Below are 24528 nucleotides of genomic sequence, written 5' to 3'. Positions count from 1 at the left end.
CAACTATGAACTTCTTTTTCAATGAACAGCAAATACTTCAAAGTGGAACTTGCCTTGCCTCTGGAGTCCTGTTACAGCTCGGTGCTTGCTGAGCCTGTCAAAATGGATCGCAGCGGCACTCTCATTGGCTAACTTTATTCAGAACCAGACAGTTCCAAAAGCAAAACAAGAGATGCTTTAAAGCAGTTAGAAAACACCATATTTATTTTTACTGGAAATAATTGCGAAGGGTGTGAGTGAATGTTTATGTGTAGGGGAGGTGCAGTCGTGTCTCCTTGGGTCAAACCCAACTTTATCTCTAAGTATAGTTAATTATAAATAGAACTTTAAATCTCAGGAAATTCAAAAGGAAGATTCTGTTTGAGTTGATGTAATCATTCAAAATTACCATTCATACCAATGCTATTTGACCACTCCTCATTATTGCTTCACCTATCACAAACTAAAAATAAAAATTAGAGTAGAATTGACAAACCTGCAGGTATACTGTTTGTGCATTGCATAATTCTGCAAAATGTGCCAAGAATGTAACACTGCAACTTTGCAAAATGCTATAGATTCTTCAGATAATGGAATGTGACTCCAGCCTACAGCTAATTCCACAGTGTAATATTGTCTTCCCACCCTATCGCCTGTAAAAATGCTATTCCCTTTTCTCAGTCCCTTTGCCTCCACCGCATCAGTTTCCAAGATACCAAAACTGACTCCTCCTTCAAAAAACAGTGTTTCCCTTCCTCCAGAATTGATGCTGCCCCCACCCACAACTCCTCCATTTTCCGAATATCTGTGCTCCCCAATCTTCCTGCCACCTTAACAGTGATAAAGCTTCTCTTGTCCTTACCTACCAACCTATGAGCTTCCACATCCAACATATCATCCTCCGCAACTTCTGCCATCTCCAAAGAGATCCTACCATTAAATGTATCTATATCTTACCCCCCACCCCACTTTCTGCAGGTTTTCATCACTCCATTATTCCCTTGTCTATCCAGTCCTCCCCACTCATCTCCCCCTGGCACTTATCCTTGCAAACAGCGCAAGTGCAACACCTGCCCATTCACCTCCTCCCTCATTGCCATTCAGAGCCCCAAACACTCCTTCCAGTTGAGGTAAAACTTCAGCTGCTAATCTGCTGGAGTCGTCTATTGTGTCTGACGCTGCCAATAAGGCCTCATCTATATGAGTGAGACCCATTGTAAACTGGGGGAATGGCTTCGTTGAGCACCACCGTTCGATCTGCCAAAAGCGGAACTTCCAGGTGTCCCAACATTTGACTCCCCATTCCCATTCTGACATGTCGGTCCCTGGCCTCCTCCTGTACCAAGATGAGACAACCCTCAGGGTGGAGGAGCAACACCTTGCATTCCATCTGGGTAGCCTCAACCTGATGGGATGAATGTTGATTTCTCCTTCTAGTAAAGAGAAATTTCCTTTCCCCCCCCCCCCCCTCTATTCCTCACTCTCACATGCCTATCACTTGCCCCTGGATCCTCTTCCCTTTCTCCTATGGTCAACTATCCTCTCCTATCAGATTCCTTCTAGTCCAACTGTCCACCTGGCTTCACCTTCTAGATTGCCTCCTTCCCCTCCCCTAACCTTTTTATCCTGGTGTTTTACCCCTTCCTCTGCAGTTCTGAAGAAAGGTCTCATCCTGAAATGTCTGCTGCTTATTTATTTCCATAGATGCTGCCTGACCTGCTGCGTTCCTCCAGCATTTTGTGTGTGTTGCTTTGGATTTCCAACATCTGCTAGCCATTTTTTCCCTCATCCCATTGTTGTCTACTTAGGCTGTAACTACTGATGGAGATGGCGAAAGTTCTGGAGAATTATGTGCTGGACGTGGAAGCTGCTGTGATGGTAGGTGAGGACAAGAGGAACCCTATCTCTGGTAGGATGGCAGAAGGATGGGTCTGGCTGTTTTCTGGGAAAGGTGTACTTGTTAAGGGGGAGGCCTTCAAAAGTGAAATTTTGAGAGTACAAATCCTGCATGTACCTATCAGAATAAAAGGTAAAGACAACAGGTTTAGGGAACCTTGGTTTTCAGAAATATTGAGGTCTTGGTTAACAGGAAAAATAAGGTACTGGTAGAAGGCAATAAATGAGATTCTTGCGGAGTATAAGAAATGCAAAAGAACTCTTAAGAAAGAAATCTGGAGAGCTAAAAGAAGTCATGACTGGGATCAGTACTGGAGGACAAAGCCCAAAAGTGAAAGACCAGATTCAGCGAGTCCAGAGGTCAAAGATCAAAAGTCAGAGGCGGTGGGTCAGTGTGTCTGGAGTCAGAGGCCCAGTGGCAGGGTGTTAAAGGGGCTTGTTTTGCTGCTGTTCTTTTGTTTTGTTGCTGTTGTTACTTGTGTTTGTCTGCCAAATATTATGGGATGCTATATTGCCATCAGAATGTATGTTGACACTTGCAGGCTCTGCCCCTACCACATCCTTAGATTGTATTGGCTGTTAACACAAACAACATATTCAATGTATGTTTCAAAGCACTTGTGTTAAACAAAATAAATCTGATTATGTTCCAGCATACATCGTGGAGACAGAGTTTAAAAATTCAACAGTTAAATGTATAGCCTCATCAAAGTCTACCATATTGTCAACAGATTTACATTATACAGGTTGTCTGAGACACTTCAAAAGGAGCACTTTATTCATGACCTGCCCTGCGTCTTTTTTTTATTGTACTTCAAAATTTATAAATTCACAATTGTTACTAATGCTATGCAAAATGAGTTCTTAGCTAGTAGTGGTTAGAGATTATTAACATTTGAGACACTTTTCTTGGTTATTGCCTTTGCTGTTACCTGAAAAACAACTGCAAATATTGCAAAGTTATTCTGAAGTTTCTTAATCCTATTTTTCATTAACAGCCATAACAAACTTCTACGTATTAGACTGTGCTCATTTCCTTTATTGAAATAAAATCTTCTCACATTGCAGTATATTTCATGAGGCAGTGTTAAGTTTCTTTGTTGAACATTTTCCAAGGTTTGTTTCTTTTACCTTCCAAACACTGATTTTCTGCCTTGCATTGGGTTAAGTTGGTGGGTTGCTGGCATGCACAGTTCAGTAGGCCACAAGGGTCTGTTCTGTCTTGTATCTGTAAATACCTAGATAAATACTTCTCTAATTTTATCCTTCTCTCTAGCTGGTTTAAACTCTCATCTATAAGCACTTCCTTGTTACAATATTAGCCCTGAATTTGTTTTGGGTTAACATATCTAGCTTGCACTGGGCTCATCTGCCTCAGAACTAGTCTCAATAGGACAGGAATCTAAAGTAATCCCCTAGGCTTTGGCTGTTGACTTCTCAATGTTTATGATTGTCCGTTTTTCAGACTAAGAGCAGAGAGTTGTAATACTGATACCAGGAACCATGTAAATTGTATATTTCCCTGAATGTCTTGCTTAACATAAACTCCCCAAGAAACATTGAGAAGTTTGACTGGGTGCACACACTGAGATCACTTAAGGTTGGGGATAGGTAGAGAGTGCTTTGTTGAATTAACAAAGGAATGGAACAAAAGGGCAGGGTGACGACATAAAAAACTACCAGCTAAACCACAAATGGAGTATTGTGTACATTTCTCTTCACCGCATTATAGGAAGTAAGGACAAGGACATTTGCAAGAATATTAACGGAAATGGAGAATTACTGTTATGTGCAAAGATTGGGTGAGTTTTTGTTTGGAACTGAGCAGCTGGGAGGATAAAAGTATAAAAGTCCTGTATTAGGGAGGGATTAAAAGAATAACTTCATTGTGGCGCTCATTCAAATTAATTAGTAATATAGGAGATGAAGAGAAATGCAGCTTCATCCAGATAGTGGAGTCTGCAATTTACAGCTTGAAAATGAGTGAATGGGTGGGTGGATGAAGCTCAGAGGAAATCTTCACCACATTTTAAACATCAGGATATATGCAAAGGTCAAGAACAGAACAAGCCCCTTTCAACCAGTATATAAATGGAAGCATAGTGACCTCCTTCCTTGCCTTTAAGCTCCATGATTCTAATTTCTATAATGTTCAACTTCCCATTTTCTATTTCCATATCCATACACCTGAAATCTTTACTTGAGCTATTATCATCCTTCCTGCCCAATAAAGTCTTCCAAAGATCTTCAAATGGAGAGAAAGCAGGAGAATGGGTTTGAGAGGGATAATAAATCAGCTGTGATGGAATGGTTAAACTGAATATGTGGGCCAAATGGCCTAATTCTGCTCCTATGTCTTATGGTCAAACCAGATTTCAATAACACTGGTCTTTTCAAAATAGTAAAACGGACATCTAAAACTAGAATGCATAGGTTTAAGGGAATGAGTGGAAATTTAACAGGAAAGCTAAGGAAGAATTTTTCGCTCAGATGGATGGTTGCATTGATTTTTTTTTAAATGGGTGATGTAGGCAGATGCTCTCTCAACATTTAAATAGTACTTGGGCGAGGATGATGAGGAAGGAAAGGATGCTTGAATTACAGGAGACCCCAGGGGATGTACCTCTCGTAAATAGGTTCACCTTCTTGGAAGCTGTCAGGACAGAAGATACTGCCAGTCTGAGAGGCGGACAGGTCTGCGAGCCGAAAATTGGTGCAGAAGCAGAGTCGAGGAGTCAGACAACAGGTAGAGCCGTGGTAGTAGGGGACTCCATAGTAAGAGGTACGGAAAGGGGTTTCTGCGGTAACAGGCGAGATTTAAGGATGGTGTGTTGCCTCCCTGATGCTAGGATCCAGGACATCACGGACCGATTGCAGGGAATCCTCAAGGGTGAAGGTGAACAGCCGGAAGTAGTTGTGCATGTCAGCACAAATGACATCGGGAAGAGGAGGAAGGGCATTCTGCAGCGGGACTTCAGAGAACTCTGAAGAAGGCTGAAAAGCAGGACTTACAGGGTGGTTATCTCTGGTTTGCTTCCAGTTCCTCGTGCTGGAGAGGGCAGGAACAGGGAGATAATGGATCTGAATGTGTGGCTGAGGAACTGGTGCAGGAAGCAAGGATTTACATTCTTGGACCACTGGGATCTGTTTTGGGGTAGGGATGAATTGTACAAAACGGACGGGTTGCACCTTAATAGGCGGGAGACCAGCATACTGGCAGACAGGTTTGCCAATGCAACATGGATGTGTTTAAACTAAGTAGTGGGGGGGGGGGGGGGGGGGAAGGGGATGGACTGGAAATATAAGGAAGGAGTTAAAGGGAAAGTGAAAATAAAAGTTAAAAAGGACAACAGAATCAATGGAGTAGAAAGCTCAAGAAGAGATCATACAGTATGGCCAAGTGAAACAGGAATTGATATGAAAGGAGAGGGGAGTACCGAATTAAAAGTATTATATATGGATGCACGAAATATAAGGAATAAAGTAGATGAGCTTGAGGCTCAGTTGGAAATTGGCAAGTACAATGTTGTGGGAATAACTGAGACATGGCTTCAAGCAGACAGGGCCTGGGAAATGAATATTCAAAGATATACATCTTATCGAAAGGACAGACTGACTGGCAGAGGGGGTGGGGTGGCTCTGATGGTGAGGAATGATATTCAGTCCCTTGCGAGGGGGGACATAGAATCTGGGGATGTAGAGTCAGTATGGATAGAACTGAGAAATACTAAGGGGAGAAAGACCCTAATGGGAGTTATCTACAGGCCCCCAAACAGCAGTCTGGATGTAGGGTGTAAGTTGAATGAAGAGTTAAAATTGACATGTCGCCAAGGTAAAGATACAGTTGTCATGGGGGATTTCAACATGCAGGTAGACTGGGAGAATCAGAATGGTACTGGACCCCAAGAAAGGGAGTTTGTGGAGTGCCTCCGAGATGGATTCTTAGAACAGCTTATACTGGAGCCTACCAGGGAGAAGGCAATTCTAGATTTAGTGTTGTGTAATGAACTGGATTTGATCAGTGACCTTGAGGTAAAGGAGCCATTAGGAGGTAGTGACCATAATATGATATGTTTTAACCTACAATTTGAGAAGGAGAAGGGAAAATCAGATGTGTCAGTATTACAGTTGAACAAAGGGAACTATGGAGCTATGAGGGAGGAACTGGCCAAAGTTCAATGGAACAATACCCTAGCAGGGAAGACAGTGGAACAAAAATGGCAGGTATTTCTGGGAATAATGCAGAAGGTGCAGGATCGGTTCATTCCAAAGAGGAAGAAAGATCCTAAGGGGAGTAAGGGGCGGCCGTAGCTGACGAGGGAAGTAAAGGGCAGTATAAAAATAAAAGAGAAGTATAACATAGCAAAGATGAGCGGGAAACCGGAGGACTGGGAAGCTTTTAAAGAGTAACAGATAACAAAAAAGGCAATACGCCAAGAAAAAATGAGGTACGAAGGTAAACTAGCCAAGAATATAAAGGAGGATAGTAAAAGCTTCTTTAGGTATGTGAATAGCAAAAAAAAAGTTAAGACCAAAATTGGGCCATTGAAGACAGAAACGGGTGAATTTATTATGGGGAACAAGGAAATGGCAGATGAGTTGAACAGGTACTTTGGATCTGTCTTCACTAGGGAAGACACAAACAATCTCCCAGATGTAATAGTGGCCAAAGGTACTAGGGTAAAGGATGAACTGAAGGAAATTTATATTAGGCAAGAAACAGTGTTGAATAGACTGTTGAGTCTGAAGGCTGATAAGTCCCCGGGACCTGATGGTCTGCATCCCAGGGTACTTAAAGAGGTGGCTCTAGAAATCGTGGACACATTGGTAATCATTTTCCAATGTTCTATAGATTCAGGAACAGTTCCTACTGATTGGAGGGTGGCTAATGTTGTCCCACTTTTCAAGAAAGGAGGGAGAGAGAAAACAGGGAATTATAGACCGGTTAGCCTGACGTCAGTGGTGAGAAAGATGCTGGAGTCAATTATAAAAGAGGAAATTACGACACATTTGGATAGCAGTAGAAGGATCAGTCCAAGTCAGCATGGATTTATGAAGGGAAAATCATGCTTGACTAATCTTCTGGAGTTTTTTGGGGATGTAACTATGAAAATGGACAAGGGAGAGCCAGTGGATGTAGTGTACCTGGACTTCCAGAAAGCTTTTGATAAAGTCCCACATAGGAGATTAGTGGGCAAAATTAGGGCACATGGTATTGGGGGCAGAGTACTGACATGGATTGAAAATTGGCTGGCTGACAAGAAACAAAGAGTAGTGATTAACGGGTCTCTTTCGGAATGGCAGGCTGTGACCAGTGGGGTACCGCAAGGTTCGGTGCTGGGACCGCAGCTGTTTACAATATACATTAATGATTTAGATGAAGGGATTAAAAGTAACATTAGCAAATTTGCCGATGACACAAAGCTGGGTGGCAGTGTGAAATGTCAGGAGGATGTTATGAGAATGCAGGGTGACTTGGACAGGTTGGGTGAGTGGGCAAATGTATGGCAGATGCAGTTTAATGTGGATAAATGTGAGGTTATCCACTTTGGTGGCAAGAACAGGAAGGCAGATTACTATCTAAATGGAGTCAAGTTAGGAAAAGGGGAAGTACAACGAGATCTAGGTGTTCTTGTACATCAGTCAATGAAAGCAAGCATGCAGGTACAGCAGGCAGTGAAGAAAGCTAATGGCATGCTGGCTTTTATAACAAGAGGAACTGAGGATAGGAGTAAAGAGGTCCTTCTGTAGCTGTACAGGGCCCTGGTGAGACCCCACCTGGAGTATTGTGTGCAGTTTTGGTCTCCATATTTGAGGAAGGACATTCTTGCTATTGAGGGAGTGCAGCGTAGGTTCACAAGGTTAATTCCCGGAATGGTGGGACTGTCATATGTTGAAAGATTGGAGCGACTGGGCTTGTATACACTGGAATTTAGAAGGATGAGAGGGGATCTGATTGAAACATATAAGATTATTAAGGGATTGGACACACTGGAGGCAGGAAGCATGTTCCCGCTGATGGGTGAGTCCAGAACTAGAGGACACAGTTTAAGAATAAGGGGTAGGCCATTTAGAACAGAGATGCGGAAAAACTTTTTCACCCAGAGAGTGGTGGATATGTGGAATGCTCTGCCCCAGAAGGCAGTGGAGGCCAAGTCTCTGGATGCATTCAAGAGAGAGTTAGATAGAGCTCTTATAGATAGCGGGGTCAAGGGATATGGGGAGAGGGCAGAAACAGGGTACTGATTGTGTACGATCAGCCATGATCACAGTGAATGGCGGTGCTGGCTAGAAGGGCCGAATGGCCTACTCCTGCACCTACTGTCTATTGTCTATTGACAAGGTTAGAAGGCTACAAACCAAGTGCTGATAAATGAAACTATTATGAATTTGTGCTTGATGATCAGCATGAACATAATAGGCCAAATTGTCTGTCTGTGCATTATTTGACTCCACGTGTATTTCATACCACATATTATCCCTCATTCAGTTCCTCAAAATTCCACTTGGATGAAGGCACAAAGGAGATGAAATAGAGAGATGAGGCTTAGATTAAAAATTTGAACTGCTCAACAATGATGTCCATGATTAGATCAATCTAAATATTTAATTTAAGCGTGTGTTTACCTTTTAACTTTCTTTTGAGGAGGTCTGCAGTAGTTTTGATCATGTTTGAATATCAAAGGTGTTCACAAATAGTCGAGGTTTTGTAAAGTACAGTGCTGGCCATCAAAGTTATTCTGTTCATGTCAGCCCCATCCCTCGAGAGCCACTGTGCATCACTATCCCGTGTGAGACTCAGCTCTGAACCACACTACAAGAAACAACCTGGTGTAGGGTGCAAGTGACAAGAATCTCAGGAGAGTGGAAAACTTGCTCCTGACTGCTTTGGCAATATATCTTTTTAGTTATGGGATAAACAATGATCACAAATTCAGAAAACCCCCTGCTGATCAAAACAGTATCTTGGATCTTTTTATATTCACTTGCGGACACATGCAAGACTGTAGCTTAACATCCCTTTGAAATGGCAGATTTAACTATGCAGCACTCCGTCAGTAATTTACTGAAATGTTAGCTTAGATTTCAGCACACTACAATGGAGCTTGAAACCTGAACTACTAACTCAGAACTTGATAGCATCTATAGTTTTAGTAAAGTAGGTTATGATTCTAATCCATTTGAAAAGGTGACCAAAATATGGTCACTTTACGTGTAACCAATTAAAAAGTCCAGATTATCACCTTTAAAATGAAATCAAAGTTATCAATTGACAATCATGAACTCTAGAAAAATCATTGATCGTATAGTCAAAATGCTTCTTGAAGCAACAAATGCTCTGATTTGAAATAAGTATGACAGCTAATGCAGCACTATGGTGAACTGAGCCCATGTAGCATCAGACAGAATTTAAGTTAGGTATTCTCTTAATCAGCCGTTTTTCTGTTCTTGGGCAACCATAACCACGGACAAACAAGCAGCACACACATACACACAATATAGAAAGGAGCCTGGAAGTAGGCTGCCTTCACAAATGTTTAGCATACCACACATTAAAAAAGTGAATGATGAAACAATTGGAAGTTTTTAAGAAGGCCCCCGCCGCCCAGAGGTGTTTAAACAGAATAGTCTGATTCGGATTTTACAGGCATTTTTCCAGAGATTGCAGAGAAACAACTAAGGCAGACTTTGAAAGATAGAGTGACCTATGAATAGTTTCAAGTTACTAGAGGGCTCACGAAATGTGCAAACAATCTGTTGGCCATTTCATTCTTTCAAGAAGAATCTAACATGTATATAAAACATATATTTGTTAAATCCATTATGGCAGCAGTAATACTATATTAGAAAAAACAAGTTATCAATTGCATAGAGTTGTCAGGCTCACACAAAACGTAGTGACAAAAATATCTTACCGTTATGATCGAAATTTGATTTCACCAGAGCAGATACTGTATATCTTGTGCTTGCTTTTTACAGTTAATAACAAGCTTTGGATGAACACTTCAAGCATTTCAACAAATTGAAACCACTTTTAGAGTGACAACCATTTTAAATACTACATTCTTTTAGCAAGCTATGTTGCTTAACAGGTTTTTTTCAAGTTACCTGAAACGTCATTTGAATATATTATTGAGCTGATATCTTACATTACATATTCTGGTCCAAAAGTAAGGGACTCAAGTTCTATCTTATTGATTTGTTACACAAACATTAGACATTACACAAACCTGATAAAGGATCTTGTCACAAAACATTTACTATTCATTCCTCTCCATAGAAATAGCCTGACCGGCTCAGTTTCTCCAGCATTTTGCACTCATGCCCTCTTCTTCCCTTCATTCTCCAAAAGGCACAGAGAGAATGGCATTCACAACAGAAATTTCACTGCGATCTCTGTGAAATAACTAAGGTGACAGAACGGAATGATCGTAGAAGTGGACACTCATTAGGAAGATCTAAAGATTTTACTGTATTTTGAAACATCCTACCAGGAAATGAGACTCGACACTTGCAAAAAAAAAACATTTAGAATGTTGCGAAATAATAATTAGATCTTACTTCAAGTTGTTAAAAATATGCACTTATTAAATAATACTCACGAATACTTCCTTCTGTATGGAAGCAGGTAGCTGGTAGTCCGCATATTAGAACTGCAGATTCATGTGTCTGAGTTCCAGCACCAAGTCCATTGGTGTGGCATTAATGTTAGAGGAAGCAAAGTGTAGCTGAAAGCCAGCTTCCAGATTTCTGTACTTAGCCTTGCATGAGTGGTCAATAGCAAGAACTGAAAAAGGAGAAGCAAGAATAAGATCTTCAGCCCTTCAAGCCTGGCCCCTATATTCATCTCAATTCAATCTTCAGTTATATTTTCCATAAACCCAGCTTCACTTTGTATTCAAAAATCTGTCATGCTCAGTGTTAAATATAACTTTTGGTCGTACATTCATAGCTATTTGAGTAAGAAATCCAAAGATTCAGCATCATTAAAATAAAGATATTGTTCTTCATCTCAATCACATATGTTCAACTACTCTTCTGAGAGTCTGACCACTAAATCCAATTCCTCAATCAGGGAAACTTTCTCCCAACCCATTGTAAGTTTTGTATATGGTAATATCTCATACTTCTAAACCACAGGATGTTGTTCTGATTTACTCTGTTCCTCTTTATAACACAGTTGACATTTCTTGGAATCATGTTTAATGAACTATTAGTGCAATGATTTCAAAGAGAGTACATTCTTATCTCAGGACGTAAATTATATACAGCAAACCAGATATCCTCTCACCATATCTCCTCATTTTCACAGTAAAACATCTTATATTCAAATACCTCTTTATATAGAATATAATTGATTTCACAATAGCTTGCTACAGTTGTGTGTATTCTTCCATAACTTGTATATAAAGCCAGACAGATTGCTACCAATTTCAACATTTTCTACTTCATTAAAAATACGTATAAGAAAACACTTTTCCTTATTTTTCTGCTTATTCTAATCCACAGGCTTTCTTCTTGCCCAATCTCTTGAGCTATCAATATTACTGCAGTCTCTTTGCATTCACCCTACATCTTAATTTCCCAATGAGCTTGATGATGAGATGGTACATTATAATTGCATATTTTGCATAACCTTGTACTGTATATCCTTGATGTGCATCTTGTACTTTATATTCCAGTTTACAGTACTGTTGTCCATACTGAACTTTAGATGATATCTCTCTTGTGTCATATACCTCACCCTTCATGGTGCACCTGTATATTTTAAATCTTTTTCTGTCAATTTCCATATTTATAATTTTTTTTGCAAATTCCAAGACTACCAACTTTTAAGCAACTATTTCAACACCTGTGATCCCTGTCATCCTTACATTTACCCGACCATATTTCATCCCTTGTTTCCTTGTTTGGCAGTGGAAGGAAAGGATCTGAATATTTATAGATTGTGTTAGAACAGAGCAATGAGTGAAAGTTTACCACAAATATGTGGGAGTGCAAAGTTAAGTTTACAATTGGATTTTATTACATCATAAAATAGACAAGAAAAAAGTAGCCTACTCTTGCTTCTAATTTGTACATTTGTATGTTAATTTTACATAAACACAGTTATCCAACTGAAAAAACAGATTGAACACACACACACACACACTTCAACAAGCAAGAGAAATGCAGGAAACATCATCAAACACGATACATTTCTACTCACTAAAGCCCTTGAAATCTTCAATCAAGAAATGCTATGCTGCATCGTCATTAAGTTTGGCTGTCAGCAGAAATTTATCTATATACTCAATTTGCTTTATAATAGGATACAATCTGTTATTCTAACCATAGCATCCCAACTTAGTGTAGACTTGTGTCTATCAAGACTACATGCAAAACTTCTTTCAATCTTTCTTCCACAATCCTGTACCTCACTACCAATAAGCTTTCAGTGGGAATGGGACCAATTTACAAGATTAATAAGAAAACCTTCAGCATATATCATTTCCTGTCCAGATGTAGACTGCCTTCACCCTCAGCCATTGAGCTGCGTAACATAGATAACACATGCATATGCATGATTGTGCAAACTATTCTGCAAATCAATGCCAACCAAGCACATAGGAATATGGGTCTTGTACTCAGCATCAACGAAAGTCTTCTGTCAATTTGATCTCCACTGTGCAACACTAGCTTTCAACAATAAAAGTCCATGGTACGCTCCTGGAAAACCTGGATTACTTCTGATATTTCAGATGTCACAATTCAGTAAATGCAGACCTGATGAAACTCACTTCCACCTTCATTGTGCCAAAACAGTCTCTGAGCATCTGAGAAAAAAGGATGAAAATCAAAACTTCAATTCCAGCATAAAACTCGATCTGCCACCCTGCAGTGATCCTTGATTTCTGTATGTTTCTGGGACTATCTATAGTAGGTATTAACGACATTGGAAATACACCATCAATACTGTCTGTGTAAAATCTATGGGAGATATTAGTTATGTCAGTGTCCTCTTCTGGGCCATATTGCCCACACCAATGCTCTAGTTATGCTCAAAATAGCATCACAAAATTAGACTCCTGAAACAATTATGCTATTCCAAGCATAAGATGAATAATTGAAAACATTCAAGAATCTTCTCAAAACCTCATTAAGAGTGTAACATTTGCACCAACACCTCAAAATCTCTGACTCTCCCTCACACAGTATGAAGGAGGATTTGAGATGGTATACAAAAATAAGTGGAGAGACAGGCAGCATTGTGGGCAGGGAGTCTGCATAAGGATTTGGATGGTTTATGAGAAGTGGCAAATGGAATACAACATATAGAAGTTTAAGGTCATGTACTTTGGTAGGAAGAATATGGTGCAGACTACTTTCTAAATGGAGAGAGAATACAGAAATCAGAGCTGCAACAGTCTAGTTAACAGGACTCTCTTAAGGTTAACATGCAGACTGAGTTGGTAGTTAGAAAGGCAAATGTAATGTCAGCATTAATTTCAAGAGGACTTGAATATAAAGCAAAGATGTACTGCTATGTATTTATAAGACATTGATCCAATTGCACTTGGAACATTGTGAGCAATTTTGAGGCCCAGTCTCAGGAAAGTTATGTTAACCCTGGAGAGGGTCCAGATGAAATTCACACGAATGATCCTGGGAATAAAAAAACTTAATATAAAACTTTATTTATCCAGAAGGGAATTATTGTTGCAAGGTTGCTCAGTCAGAAATATATACTTTAATTTACAAAATGTAAGCATTGAAGTACGAAAAATACAAAATGTGCATTAAAAAGTAATAGTGCAAAATACAGATGTGCAATTAAACTGTACACTTATATACTTAAGGAAGAGTTGTAGAGTCTTAGAGCCACAGGGAGGAACAAGCTCCTGTGGCATTCAGTGGTGCACCTAGGTAGAATCAGTCTGTTACTGAAGGTGCTCCTCTGATTATCATGGAGGGGGCAAGAGGGATTGTCCATAATGCTCCGTAGCTTCTGCAGCATCCTTCTCTCAGACACCAGGGAATCCAGTCCCACCCCACAGAACAGAACCAGCCTTCCTGACAAGCTTATTGATCTTCTAGGCGTCAACTATTCTCACCCTGCTGCCCCAGCAGACTACAGCGTAGAGTAGAATGTTGTCCACCACTGAGTCGTAGAACATCGGAAGCATAGTACTGCAGACATTGAATGACCTGAGACACCTCAGGAAGTACAGTCAGCTTTGTCCCTTCTTGTACAGAGCCCCTGTATTTTTTGTCCAGTCCAGTTTATTGTCCAGGTGATTTCCCAGGTATTGTAGTCGCAGATGACTTCCACATTCACTCCATTGATGAAGATGGAAATACAGGGTGTTTCCACCTTCCTGAAGTCCATCACCAACTCGTTTATTTTAGTGATGTTGAGCTGCAGGTGATTCAGCCTATACCACTCAGCAATGTTGTCCACCACTCTTCTGTACTTAGCCTCTTGACCCCAGCTGATACAGCCCACAACTGCTGAATCATCTGAAAATTTCTGCAGGTGGCAGGACTCAGAGTTGTATCTGAAATCAAAGGTGTAGACAGTGAACAGGAAGGGGGACAGGACATTCCCCTGAGGTACCCCTGTGCTGCTAACCACAGTATCTGATACACAGCTCTACAGTTTCACATACTGTGGCCATCTGGACCAGTAGTCTGGTGTATTAAGGAGCATTTGATGGTTAGACCTGTACCCAATGGAGTTCAGGAGAATGGTGGAGGAATCTCATTGAAATCTACCAAATACTGAAAGGCCTGTACAGACTGGACATGGCGAGGATGTTTTCATTAGTAGGAAAGTCTGGGATCCAAAGACACAGCTCCATAATAAATGGATGTATCTTTAGAACTGAGATGTGGAAGAACTTCTGCAGCCAAAGGGTGGTGAATCTGTGGAACTCATCACCATGGTGTCATTGGGTTATTTAAGAGACTAAATGGTGAGAGAGTTAAGGGTTACGAGGGAAAAAAAATGGGAGAATGGAACAGTGAGAAGTAGGAAAAAAACCAAACATGATTAAATCAAAAGCAGACTCAAACAGCCAAATGGCCTGATACTACTCTTTTATCTTATGGTCTTGTACTTTGCAAGGCTACAAAGGATGGGAAGGCAGAACTGAAGAGCTAGCATGGACATAATAAGCCAAATGGCCATCTTCTGCACCCTTCCAATCCTATAATTCCATGTCATCTTTGACTCCAAGATGGGGATATGTTTGACCTAACTAGTTATTTCCGCTGACCATCTGCAGAGAATGCACATTCACAACATTATACCACCATTAATGTCCTCTTGTAGCTTGGCAAATTTGATCAACTGTACTTCTTCTCCCAGCATATAAAACAGAGACAGAGGAGAGTTGAATCAGTCATCTGGACCATATTCATGGATTTATCTTCAGATCTGAATAAACACGTCACAGTCATCACCTACATTGTCAAGACCTGCATGGATGAGTGCCTCCCTATAAAAACATATTGATTTTTCTGAAACCAGAAGCCCTGAAAGAGCCAGGAGATTCAGTCTGCTGAGAGTTAGATCTATGGTGTTCAAAATTAGCAATCCAGACCCCTACAAGGCGGGGTATGACCTACACAAGGCAAAAAAGGAATTTTATATGTAATTAAAGATATAATGGATGCACAACAGCTGTACCAGAGTTCACATGCTATTACTTCCTATTAAGTGAAACCTAACAGCATAAATAGGAGTGATGCAGCACTCACTGATGAGCTCAATGCCTTTTATGTATGCTTTGAAAGAAAGAATAACACCATCGCTTTGCAAATTCCTACAGCATTCAGTGACCCATTGATGTCTGTCTCAGTGGCCAACGTCAAAACATCCATAATGAACCCTTGCAAAATGTCTGGCTCCAAACTGGGCCTCTGTACTTCCCTCTGCAACTGGATCCTCAACACACAGTCAGAGTGGACTGGAAGTAACATCTACTCCGTGCTGTCATTCAGCATAGGTGCACTGCAAGGATGTGTGCTTACCCCTTTGCTCTACTCTCATGACTGTATGGCTGAGCACAGCTCAAACACCATCGATAAATTTGCTGATGACACAATAATGTTAATTGAATCTAAGATCATGACAAGGAGGAGTACAGGAGTAAGATAGATCAGCTGGTTGAGGCTACGAAATTGATTGTGGATTCAAGAAGGTGAAGTCAGGAGAATACACATCAGTCCTCACTGAGCAGTCAGCAGTGGATCAACTTCAAGCTCCTGAGTGTCACATCTGAGGATCTACCCTAGGCCTATCACACTGATGCAATCATGTACTTCATTTGAAGTTTGAAGATATTTGATATGTCACCAAATACTCCTGCATATTTCTACAAATATGTGGTGATGACCATTCTGACAGGTGTGGAGGCTCCAATGTATAGAATCAAAAGAGGCAACAGGGGGTTGTGAATTCAGCCAGCTCCATAATGGGACAAACCTACCACCATAGAGGACACGTTCAAGAAGAGGAGCCTCAAGGCAGCATCCATCACTGAGGACCCTCACCTTCTGAGACATGCCTTCTTCTCATTACTAGCACAAGGGAAGAGGGACAGAAGCCTTAAGACCCACACTCAACAACTTAAGACAGCTTCTTCCACTCTGCCATCAGGTTTCTGCACATAGTCTAAGAGCCATGAACACTACTTCATTTGCACTATTTATTTACTTTGTAATTTATAGTGTTTTATGTGCATTGTGCTACCACAAACAACAAATTTCATGATGTATGTCAGTGATAATAAACCTGGCTCTGATTCTGGTAATGTGATTAGATTTTTAGTAAGTAAAATTAGGTCAATTAGTGTCACTACTCTAATACAGCTTGCACTCCAAAACAAAGAGCTTGAACATGTACAAATAGCATCTACAAATCTGGTGCTATGTGGAGTTTGTATGTTCTCCCTGTAACTTCAATAGCAAAATCCACGGGATGGTTCAAGATACTAGTGATGCTCTTAAATTAGTTTAATCTGCACACCACATCACTCTCCAACCAAAGAAATCTTTAGGTTTCTAGAGCGGGATGTGGCACAGAGCAGTGAGTGTATTTGTGTCTATGCAAACACTATATGTGAAAATCTTGTATCTGTGTATGGTTAGAATAATTCCTATGGTTATCAGTCTTGTTACCTTGTCAAGAACTTGCATTAACTGGTATTTATCAGCTCCCCCATATTAAAAGAATTCATACATGGCAGAGCACAATTTACTAAAGGAAATCACCTTCACTCCGGAGATACTGACCAAGATTGTGTTTTTTAATGTTAATATTAAGGCTTTCTCTGTGCTCCCTATAATTACAAACAATAACCGGTTGAGTGTTGAATCGAATTGCAACATCTCCTTCATTCAATAAATACATAAGACTTGACAGAAAGGAACATTAACAAATTGGAAAAGTTGGGTGTAGTTTCCTTCCAAATGCCGAAGTCCATTAGAAATTCTTCCTTCGCTCTTCAGCAATAACCGTGCATTTAAAAAATCTTAAACTAGGTTTAGCTTCTTTTAAGTCACTATTTAGAACAGCGGGTAACAAGTTTCTCGCTTCACGGTTGCCAAGTACGCACGAATGTGAAAGTATTATGTGACAAGATGAATGTCCCAAAGTAGATTCCGAAAAGTATATAAAACCTGGATTTATCTGAAAACGGAATAGTGACTCTGCACAAAGCTAGCTTCAAGCGCGTAATGCAACTGCAAGTATTTAATATGTCAAAGAACAGTATTAGTAATATTGCACAGGAGACATTTGAACTTGAATCTCGGCTACAATAACCGACATTAGTATCACGGCACATGTTAGATGGTTTAGGAAACTCACCGTTCTCTTACTGAACAGTAATGTTATTGTTGATGCTGAAACGTTTGCCAGCTTAGTGTAAATTAACTTGCAGGTTAACGATTAACTTAACCTCCAGCAGGTTGTATCAAATGGCAGAAGGAAGCCATATATTTAACGCTGTAGGTTTGGAAAACCTACATTTAAGAGAATGATTTTGCCACGCAGAGTATTTCTCGTGTACCGACAACCGAAGGATCTGGATTCCGTCTTCAATGCAACATCGACAATTCTTACCAACCTCGTCTCCGTCGATCTTTCATGTGTAAAGGCTGAGGAATCGCACGTAGAAGATACATTGTTTTTAGACGGGGTAAAAGGTTTGCTTTAAGGGAGATTCATGAACAATCACAGGGTATTGGCACTCCTTACAAATGTAACAGGCGCCCACTGAAACATATTCAACTAAATAACTTGCAATTGAAGACCACAGATCCCCTCCTACTGGAAGTCTGCAATTTATATAAGAATTTAACAGTTCTATATCTGAGAAGAAATAGCTTGAGCTTTAAATATCAACGTGTTTTCCTTGTGCCTTAAATCGGATTTATTACTGAACATATTAAACACCTCACATTCATTTTCACATTTTTGCCTTCTCAATTAAGGGAACTATGGTTAGGGAACAATGATCTGTTCCAAAGGCAGACTTCCATTCAGATTTGAAGAGGTTGTACATTCTTAATCTCAGATACAAGAAACTGAATTCTATTGAGAATCAGTATTCAGCCGTCTGCAGAATCTACAGCACCTTAGCTTGATTGATAATCAGATTTCCAATCTGAATGAGGGAAATTTTCACAGGGTATCTAATTTGAAGCAAACTCAAGCCATCTGGCCCATGGAGTCTGCTCTGCCATTCAATCATGGCTGATCCTTTTTGTAAGTCTTGGAATTTCCAGCAGCTAAAGGCTGAATCTGACTGTTTGTTCAAACAGATCAGTACCTGTCTAGCAAATCTGGTGAATCTGAAAAGCTATCCCACAGCCCACCCACTTATCTAGTTTATATCCACAGCAATTGCTTAGTCATAAGACAAAGGAGCAGAATTAGGCCATTTGGCCCATCAAGTCTGCTGCACCATTCAATCATGGCTGATTTTTTTTCCCTCTCCTCAGCCTCACTCCCCGGCCTTCTCTCCTTAACTTTTGAAGCTGTGTCCAATCAAGAAACTATCAATTTTTGTTTTAAATATACCCAACCACCTGGCCTCCACAGATGCCTGTGGTAACAAATTCCACAAATTCACCACCTTCTGGCTGAAGAAATTTCTAAGCATTTCTGTTTTGAATGGATGCCCCTCTATCCTGAGGCTGTGCCCTCTTGTCCTAGACTCTCCCACCTTTCCACATCTACCCTGTCTAGTCCTTTCAACATTTGATAGGTTTCAATGAGATCCCCCCTCATCCTTCTGAATTCCAGTAAATACAGACACAGAGTCATCAAACGTTTCACGTATGATAACCCTTTCATTCCTGGAATCATCCGTGTAAACCACCTCTGGACCCTCTCCAATGCCAGCACATCTTTTCTATGATGAGGGGCCCAAAACTGTTCACAATACTCAAGGTGAGGCCTCATCAGTGCCTCATTAAGCCTCAGCATCACATCCTTGCTCTTGTATTCTCTTGTATACTAACGTGGCATTTGCCTTCCTCGCCACTGACTCAACCTGCAAGTTAACCTTCAGAGTGTTCTGAACAAAGACTACGAAGTCCATATGCATCTCAGATTTTTAGATTTTCTCCCCGTTTAGAAAATAGTTTGCACATTTATTGCATGACCATGCATTTTCCAACATTGTATTTCATTGGCAACTTTCTTCCCCATTCTCCTAATCTAAGTCCTTCTGCATCCTACCTGTTTCCCTAACGCTAACTGCCTCTCCACCAATCTTCGTATCATCTGCAAACTTGGCAACAAAGCCATCTATTCCATCATTTAAATCATTTATATACAGCATAAAAAGAAGTGGTCCCAACAACAACCCCTGCAAAACACCACTAGTCACTGGCAGCCAACCAGAAAGGATCCTTTTATTCCCACTTGCTGCCTCCTACCAATCAGCCAATGGTCTAACCATGTTAGTAACTTTCCTGTTATACCATGGGCTCTTAACTAGGTAAGCAGCCTCATGTGTGGCACCTTGTCAAAGGCCTTCTGAACATACACCATCCACTGCATCCCCTTTATCTATCCTACTTGTAATCTCCTCAAAAAATTCCAACAGGACCATCAGGCTTTTCCCTGAAGGAAACCATGCTGACTTTGTACTATCTTGTCCTGTGTCACCAAGTACTCCATCACTTCATCCTTAACGATTGACTCCAACATCTTCCCAACCACTGAGGTCAGGCTAACTAGTCTATAATTTCCTTCCTGCTGCCTTCCTCCTTTCTTAAAGAGTGGAGTGACATTTGCACTTTTCCAGTCCTCTGGCACAATGCCAGAGTCCAATGATGTTTGAAAGATTATTTCTAATGCCACCACAATCTCTTATGCTACCTCTTTCAAAACCCTAGTTCCTCTGGTCTGGGTGACTTATATACTTTTTGGTCTTCCAGCTTTTTCAGCACCTTATCTCCTGTAACAGTAACTGCACCCACTTCTCTTTCCTCACACGCTACAACATCATGCATACTGCTAGTGTCTTCCACAGTGACTACTGATGCAAAATACTCATTTAGATCATCAGCCATCTCCTTGTCCCTCGTTATTATTTTTCCTGACTCATTTTCTAATGATCCTATATCCATTCTCATTTTTCTTTTATTTTTAACATACTTGATTTTTTTTTACTATCCACTGATATTATTTGCTAGCTTGCTTTCATATTTCATCTTTTCCTTTCTAATGATTTTTTTAGTTGCTGTCCATAGGTTTTTAAAAACTTCCCAATCCTCCTGCTTCCCACTATTTTTTGCTTTGTTGTATGCCCTTTCTTTTGCTTTTACGATAGTTTTGACTTCCTTTGTCAGCCACGGTTGTACTATTTTACCATTTGAGTATTTCTTCATTTTTGGAATACACATGTCCTGCACCTTCCTCATTTTTCCCAGAAACACACACCATTGCTGCTCTGCTGACATCCCTGCCAGCATCTCCTTCCAATTTACTTTGGCCACTCATACCATTGTAATTTCCCTTATTCCACTGAAATACTGCTACATCAGACTTTACTTTCTCACTATCAAATTTCAAGTTGAACACAATCATATTGTGATCACTGGTTCCTAAGGGTTTTTTGACATTAAGTTTTTAATGGTCTCTGGTTCTTCACATAACATCCAAACCAGTATAATTGATCCCCTAATAGGCTCAATGACAAACTGCCTTAAAAAGCTATCTCTTAGGCATTCAACAAACTCACTCTCGTGAAATCCATTACCAGCCTGATTTTCATATCGACCTGCATTTTAAAATTTCTCATGACTACCATAACATTGCCTTTTTGACTCGCCTTTTTTGTTTCCTGTTGTAACATGCGGTCCATCTCTCAGCCACTGTTGGGAGGCCTGTATACAACTGCCATCAACATCCTTTAACCCTTGCAGTTTCTTAACTCAACCCAAAAGGATTCAACATCTTCCAATCCTATGTCACATCCTTCTACTGATTTGATGCCATTCTTTACCAGTAGAGCCACGCCGCCCCCTCTGTCTAGCTTCCTATCCCCCTGATACAATGTGTAACCTTGGACATTCAACTACAACCATCCTTCAGCCATGATTCAATGCTTGACAGAACTTCAACAATTTAATAACCATCTCTCCTCTGCTTCTTCACACAAGCCGGACAAGGCTGGTTTACTTCTTGTATCATCTCACCATACACAGCCAGGCAAGAATTGGACTAAAGAAAATTATTTTGAATTTCTTAGAAGCTTTAAATTCTTTGAAAGGACTTTATGCAAGAAATATTGCCCTCAGTTATATTATATACCAAATATTTCTTGACTTGGGCAATAGTCCCTTCAAATCCATTGGTCCCAGTCTGGTTCAGCATTTGCAGCCCTGATTGAACTTCATCTTAAAAGAGTTGGTCTAATGCTAGCCAGTTTGCAACTTCTGAGAGCTATGGGTAATTATATTAAGCATATACACACTCACTTTTTTGGATCTTAGAGACAACCCATGACTGTGTGGGTGTCATAACTCTTGGTTTTTAAATTGGTCTCTTTCCTACAATAAAACCCAAATGAAATACTTTGATTGCTTCAGGTGTGCACACCCACCCAATCTCAAGTGGAAAAATTGATTACTTTTAATTCGGATGCTTGTTTTGTTCTTTACCCTCAACATTTAATCATTTACAGTTATAACAGCCATAATAGCAAGTTTCAGCTATCATATTTGGTGATGGCATGTTGTGTACACATACTACCTATTGTTAGCAATCATTTATGACAAAAGTCATAAGGGATTACAAGGTGGATGATAAATGTATGATGTCTTTGTTTCGTGTAACACCCATGATAAACAATGTGTATTAAGCCAACGGTTGCCAAATCTGGAAAGGCAAAATGGATGTAAATTATGTCTCTACCATTGTGATTTAGAACCTGGGAATTCAATCATTAATAACATTGTTGCTTACTTATTACTACTTACTTGAGTAGGGAAACAATCTGTCTAGTAAGTTGCAAACTTTTGGAAAGTGAATGGTGTTCGAAAGAAATTCAAGTGGCAATTTTTCAGCTTTTTGATGAGAAGGAAGATGTACTGATCCTAATCTTTTTGGAAGATATACCCTTAGGTGTCCTTTCCCATGATCATAGAATGAGAAAAATCATGAAAAAGACGACATACTGGATTTGTAGTGGCTTCAACATCCAGAAGTGGCTGTTCTGCTTGGGCACAAACTCCACGTAGCATTTAACACCAGTAATGGAGAAGAAGAAAAAAAGCCATGTCCTTTCAGGGTTTGATTAAGATTTCATGTCAGTCACCTCTGCACATAATTAATTCTCTAACCAAAGTAACTTGCATGAGGTATTATCTGTTTTTTTTTGACTGTCACTGGCATATGTCATGAGTCTTGTTGTTTTGCAGCAGCACAGTACAATATATAATAAAAACACATAATACGTGCACACACACACACATTTCTTATTGTAATATAATTATGTGGTGCAAAAAAAGTCATTTAATGTACATAGGTTTGTTGTCCATTCAAAAATATGATGGCGGAGGGGAAGAAGCTGTTCCTAAAATGCTGAGAGTGTGTCTTTATGCATCTGTACCACCTCCTCAGTGGTAGCAATGAAAAGAGAGCATGTCTTGGGTGATGGGGATCCTTAATGATGAATGCTGCCTTCTTGAGACATTGCATTTTGAAGATGTTCTCAATGGCGGGGGTGGGGGGGGGGGCAAACCCCATGATGGAAATGGCTGAACTTCCAACTTTCTGCAGCTTTTCCCTAATCCTGTATAGTGGCCTCTCCATACCAGACACAGTGATGCAACCAGTCAGAATGTTCTCCATGGTATATCTGTCAAAATTTGCTTGAGTTTTTGGTGACATACCAAGCCACCTCAAACTTCCAATCTTAGAATTCTATCATAGGATAATAGATATTAGTGTAAGATGAATATCAATTGAGAGAGATGTAGAGTGGCCAGTTTCAAATAACCCTGTCAATATCATGTTGTTGTCTGACTACAGAAAACTGTTAATAAAACTGCACAAAGCTACTACTAGTTCAATATTGGTTAATATTTAATTCATATATGACTGCTTCTGGGATGTTTATAAATGAATTTGCACTAGCTACAGTTGAATTGGAGGCAGTGTAAAATTAAACAACTTATGGCATATCCTGCTCTATTAATCTATCTTTGATTTAATTCTATTCAGGCTACACTACATCTTCACACTCAGTGCAAAACTGAAAGTACAAACTATGTAGCACAATTGGTTTATTATTCTATAGAAATATTCACATTGAATATGTTACAGATGTTGTCATTTGTGTTTAACTGACCATTTAGATTTCAATGATTTTAGTTATTGTTGTCAATTAATAGAAACATTAATTGGCAACTAATATTTAAAATCCAAGGGTTTATATCTGTATTTGTCATTTTGCAATTCAATTGTGAATTAAACAAAAGTAATTAAGGATAAGGAGAAATTGTAGCTTTTGAGCCCTTCGTAAGAAGATGTCTGCATGAGCCCTTCATAAGAAGATGTCTGCATGTTGCGTGAACATCGACGGCTCCTTGGTAGAGATTGTAAAGAGCACCAAATTTCTTGGTGTTCACCTGACGGAGAATCTCACCTGGTTTCTCAACACCAGCTCCATAGCAAAGAAAGCCCAGCAGCATCTCTACTTTCTGCGAAGGCTGAGGAAAGTCCATCTCCCACCCCCCATCCTCATCACATTCTACAGGGGTTGTATTGAGAGCATCCTGAGCAGCTGCATCACTGCCTGGTTCGGAAATTGCACCATCTCGGATCGCAAGACCCTGCAGCGGAGAGTGAGGTCAGCTGAGAAGATCATCGGGGTCTCTTTTCCCGCCATCACGGCCATTTACACTACACGCTGCATCTGCAAAGGAAACAGCATTATGAAGGACCCCATGCACCCCTCATACAATTTCTTCTCCCTCCTGCTGTCTGGGAAAAGGTTCCGAAGCATTTGGGCTCTCACGACCAGACTATATAACAGTTTCTTCCCCCAAGCTATCAGACTCCTCAAAACCCAAAGTCTGGACCGACACCTTGCCCTACTGTCCTGTTTATTATTTATTGTATATGTACACGACACTGGAAGAACT

General features: G+C 40.2%; 1 protein-coding gene and 2 pseudogenes across 7 annotated transcripts in view; 2 read left to right on the top strand and 1 right to left on the bottom strand.

The window, feature by feature from the left end:
* Nucleotides 1–24528, bottom strand: part of arhgef37 (Rho guanine nucleotide exchange factor (GEF) 37) — a 184815-nt gene that overhangs the window by 99243 nt on the left and 61044 nt on the right. For 2 of the 7 annotated variants that reach the window (XR_012101618.1, XM_073067638.1), the window contains exons 2-4: nucleotides 10479–10663; nucleotides 10107–10283; nucleotides 54–132 (exon numbers count right to left, since the gene is read on the bottom strand). Coding sequence is in view for 1 of the 7 variants with exons in the window: in XM_073067638.1 (XP_072923739.1) it covers nucleotides 54–132; nucleotides 10107–10133 (106 nt within the window). In the remaining 6 variants the exon portion in view is untranslated. Of the gene's footprint in view, nucleotides 1–53; nucleotides 133–9791; nucleotides 9932–10106; nucleotides 10284–10478; nucleotides 10664–24528 lie in introns of those variants that run through there. The other 5 variants (XM_073067642.1, XM_073067639.1, XM_073067640.1 and 2 more) reach the window with 5 other exon arrangements.
* On the top strand, nucleotides 15758–18289 carry LOC140739071 (uncharacterized; annotated as a pseudogene).
* Nucleotides 21899–22620, top strand: LOC140739070 (toll-like receptor 13; annotated as a pseudogene).

The sequence above is a fragment of the Hemitrygon akajei genome, chromosome 15, assembly GCF_048418815.1.
Source record: "Hemitrygon akajei chromosome 15, sHemAka1.3, whole genome shotgun sequence".
In the NCBI taxonomy this organism is placed as follows: domain Eukaryota; kingdom Metazoa; phylum Chordata; class Chondrichthyes; order Myliobatiformes; family Dasyatidae; genus Hemitrygon; species Hemitrygon akajei.
Note: the sequence above shows the minus strand (reverse complement) of the source record. Positions and strands in the feature narration are given on the sequence as shown.